Here is a 4032-nt window from a genome sequence, read left to right on the forward strand (position 1 = left end):
ATAGCAGCTTGTCTGAGATTCCCTCGTACTCGCCCATCAATTCGTTCATATAAGTATCTGGAAATTGGCACAGATACGAACACAGAAATCATTACAAAATTTCCCATAATTTAAAGGAGAATTAGAACAGATCTCCTGCTTGCATTTTTATTCTTTACAGTGAATAAAAGTGATATAAACTAACTTTGATTATCAGTGGGTAGCACAACCAGGAATCACAACAAATCTCACACATCTGTAGTACTAATACATATCAGCAAGTCCAAACACTGAGCATTTCGAGACAAGTTCTTCTGAACTTTGTCATTAAAGCAAGTACCTGGTTAGACATACCAGGAAACACGTATTACCATGGCACTTAGTCGCACAAAAACACACCATAACCTTAAGTCCCATGTGGACACTTAAAGTTTTTCATATGCTACTATGCTTGGATCCCTGCCTAGGGTCACAGAAGGAAGACAGTGTACTTTTGTATTATATACCAAGTTGTCTGAACATGTTAGGGGTAACCAAGTAATCAGCAGAAAGCGGTACTCGGTGAGCTATCATTGAACTAACTGCATATTGATTCTGTCAAGAATAAGAAAAAAGGAATAAAAATGACAGGAGAGCACCTCTAACAGCCTTTATCAAGGCATCAATGAATCCAGGGCTTCCTAAACTAAACCCAGCAAATTTAAAAGCCTGAAGCAAAACTGTCATTTCTGTTACCTTTGATAATTACAAAGATTCCTATGAAAGTTCTGAAATCAAGTGAAATGCTTAAAAAGGGAATAAATACTTCTGTATGTTCTAAATGGAGTAAGATGCTGAATGTGTATCTACTAGTCAAAAAGCCTCGCAACCGTTTTTCTTCCAATCAGCTATAAAATGACACAACATATAATCCACAGGACCACAGGCATTTTGGTAGGCTGCCATGTCCTACAGTCATGAATTCTGTTAAGTATTAAGTCTGATCATGTGTGCACTGTTAACATTTCTAATCAAATGGTAGCATAGAGTAAGTTTTAGCTTCTATGGATTTCAGAAGATTCTACCTGTAGATGTGAAGCACTAATCTAGATATTACATCATTACAGGAAAAGGAATATTTTCCATACTGGATTAGAAGTATTACTATGAAGTTAAAACTAGTCTATTAAAATAAAACATACAAACTGTTGAGCTCTCAGCAAACACTGAAGCATAGAAGTTACATAAAATTATCACAAAAAGAGGTATTAATATAATTTACTAATGATTTTCAATATACAGTCCAGTATCCATCGCAGGAAACCTTGACATTTTTACTGATTTTTATTTTTTTACATGTTAACTCTACATTGCTGTGTAGTTCACTGGCAAATATACACCTCAAAGCAGTATGTACATTCCAACAAACGGATTATTAAAACAACCAGAACTATACCTTTTTATAGTTTTTCAGGTTGATGTAGCAACTACTGATTGTAACCAAGTTTAAGGTTAGCTTTTATGTGCTAAGGCTTTATGCATAATATTCAGTCATGTGCCTAAATAAGCTCTTAGTTTCCGCGGAGTCAATAGTATAATCAAAGGGTGTTATTACATGTGACAGCAAAAGCTGATCTGAGGAGCTGCTTTATGGCTGGCAGTTCAGTTCTGCTGCAAAACTCAAAGCAGTAATAATTTAGGAAAAACAGGAAGCACATTTTTATTTTTACATTAATAAAAATCAAACCTCCAGTTGTTTACCACTTTGGACTTATATTCTGTTGGGAGTAAGGAGCTGCATTACCCCTATCTGGTCCAAGTTCAACATGATGCAAATAAAAGAACACATTCTGTGCTTCCTGGGGTTTGGATGAGCAATGCTGAGCTTGGACTTACTTGGTTTCTGACAGGCAAGGTGTAAACACTACATACATACAAGAACACTTAACAGAAAAGGCAACAAGCTGAAAGCACGTGGTTTACTCAACAACCTCGCTTTAGTTGTGCTCTGAAGTGCTTCATTTGTTGGTGAATAAATGATAAGCCATCACAGTACACAGCGAGTTACACAGTGACTAGTAAAAAGAAAAGAATTCCTGTCTTTGGTATGCTGTAATCATCAATCCTGCACTAACATTCAACGATATGTTCACTGAGAACAATATACTGCAGAAGACAGAATACACTGTATCTTACCTTTTATGTATAAGGTAATCCTCCAAAATATCAAGGCAACGCACCATTTGAGAGAAGATAAGGACCTTGTGGCCTCCTGCTTTCATTTTTGGAAGAAGTTTATCAATAAGAACCAATTTTCCAGCAGACTGGATCATTGCTTGCAGATGGAAGTCAGGAGCACTTGGGCTGTATGTTTCTTTAAACTCTCCAAGGATTTTCTCTTCAGCACCTATCAAAGAATGTATTTCCATATCTATGGGTGTATCTACACAAGTATCTCCGTATAGAAGCAAGACTAAGTTACCAAAATCAGTGCTCATACTCTAAATATCTCCCATTAGCCACCGCTGGAGACAGAACAAAGTTCTGGATGGACCTAAAGTCTAGTAAGAACATCTATTTCTATACTCTTTGAAAACCAGTCTTAAATTTTTAATCAGAACACCACAGAAAAAAAACATCCAGAATGAGGTGAACCCCTTCAAAATTGCGGAAATGAAAATACTTATTTGGAAGTGTTGTGTAAAAAAACAACCAAAAAAAATATGCAAGTTCTTTTGTCTCTGTGACATTTTGCATATGATATGAGTCTTAAAAACAGTATTTTGAAGACCTTTTCTGAAGTCCCACTATGACTGAAATAATACACTTTAACCTCTTTAAAGTTTTTGGTATTTTCCTGCAAGCAGGAAAAACATCTAGGTTAGTTATAAAACTGAGAAAAGCAATGAAGACTGACACTGACCAACATCACTTGCAAGAAGCATTAATTTTAAAAGTTAGCTCTCGAAGTTCTTCTTCATATTGCTTTTAAAGAGATGTAATGTTTCCATGAGATTAATTGCTTCTAATTTTTCTGTGAAATCCTACAAAACAACAAGTTCACATTGCATGCCTCAATACACAACTGCCTCACAACTTTGCTTTAGATGTATCAAAAAAAATGCTCCCACCTAATCCAATCCTTGGACAGTCTGACAAAAACATCAAAGAAATACAATAAAAGTTCTCACATAATTTAAACAAAAGTACAAAACTTAAAAAAAAAAACAAACCAAACCAGAATCAGTCTTTATCATGTATTTACCTTTGATGAGATAAGGGTGATTACAACACTTTCTGAGTTCCATCATAGTGTTAACCAAATTGGGTACATTTGCTTGCCCTGCTCCTTTGGATAAGAAAGCAAAATTTTTCTCCAAAATTGCTCGGTAATATTTCTTCTGAATATTAGTTAGTTCTACTTCAATTATAGTTTCCTCCTTAGGAGCCAGCTTTTTTTCTACATCTTCCTTTAACCGTCTGAGCATCATGGGTTTCAGAATAGCTTGTAGTTTCTGAACCTAAATGAAACACACAATAGTTGGTTGGAATATGAAAAAGTACTAGTGTAGTTTAATTAAAAAATTTTTGAACTCCGTATCACTGATTTCTTTTCCTAGACTTATATAAAATATTTTCCAGACGGAATATGGTTTTATTTTTGACCCCAAATTACTAAAGAATGTTTTAAGTACTCCAAAACCAAAAAAGAATACCTTTTTAGCACTTGTCTGCAAAGACCCTGCCTACAAAGCCAGAGAACTTCAAATTTTATTATTCCATTTATTTGCCAAGTTTCCAAAACTGACCCAAAAGTGTAAAAATAATTCTTTAACATAAACTATCGTGCTTAACTGACTTCTGCCTGCACAATTTAGAGAAATTGCGTAACAAAAGAACTCATAGGTGGTATGTGAGGAGTGAAGGGGACGGTGGGGAGCAGTAACAGTTACTATCCAAAACAAAAGTTTTTCCTTCAAGGAATCGACTCTTACACACACTGAAGCTCAAAATGAACTTCTCCAGCATGCAATACCTGTTCTTCTGTTTTAAGGTCTCCAAATTCTTGCATGA

The 4032-nt window shown here is 35.3% G+C and overlaps 1 protein-coding gene across 1 annotated transcript in view; it reads right to left on the reverse strand.

Annotated features, from left to right (window-relative positions):
• LOC104162478 (chromodomain-helicase-DNA-binding protein 9-like) overlaps window positions 1-4032 on the reverse strand; it is a 91783-nt gene that overhangs the window by 26061 nt on the left and 61690 nt on the right. Inside the window, 4 exon segments of the mRNA XM_009701210.1 lie at window positions 5-57; window positions 2155-2365; window positions 3224-3479; window positions 3995-4032. The exon segment at window positions 3995-4032 is cut by the window's right edge and continues 10 nt beyond it. Coding sequence (XP_009699512.1) covers window positions 5-57; window positions 2155-2365; window positions 3224-3479; window positions 3995-4032 — 558 coding nt within the window.

The sequence above is a fragment of the Cariama cristata genome, unplaced genomic scaffold (genome assembly GCF_000690535.1).
Source record: "Cariama cristata isolate BGI_N322 unplaced genomic scaffold, ASM69053v1 scaffold12585, whole genome shotgun sequence".
In the NCBI taxonomy this organism is placed as follows: Eukaryota; Metazoa; Chordata; class Aves; order Cariamiformes; family Cariamidae; genus Cariama; species Cariama cristata.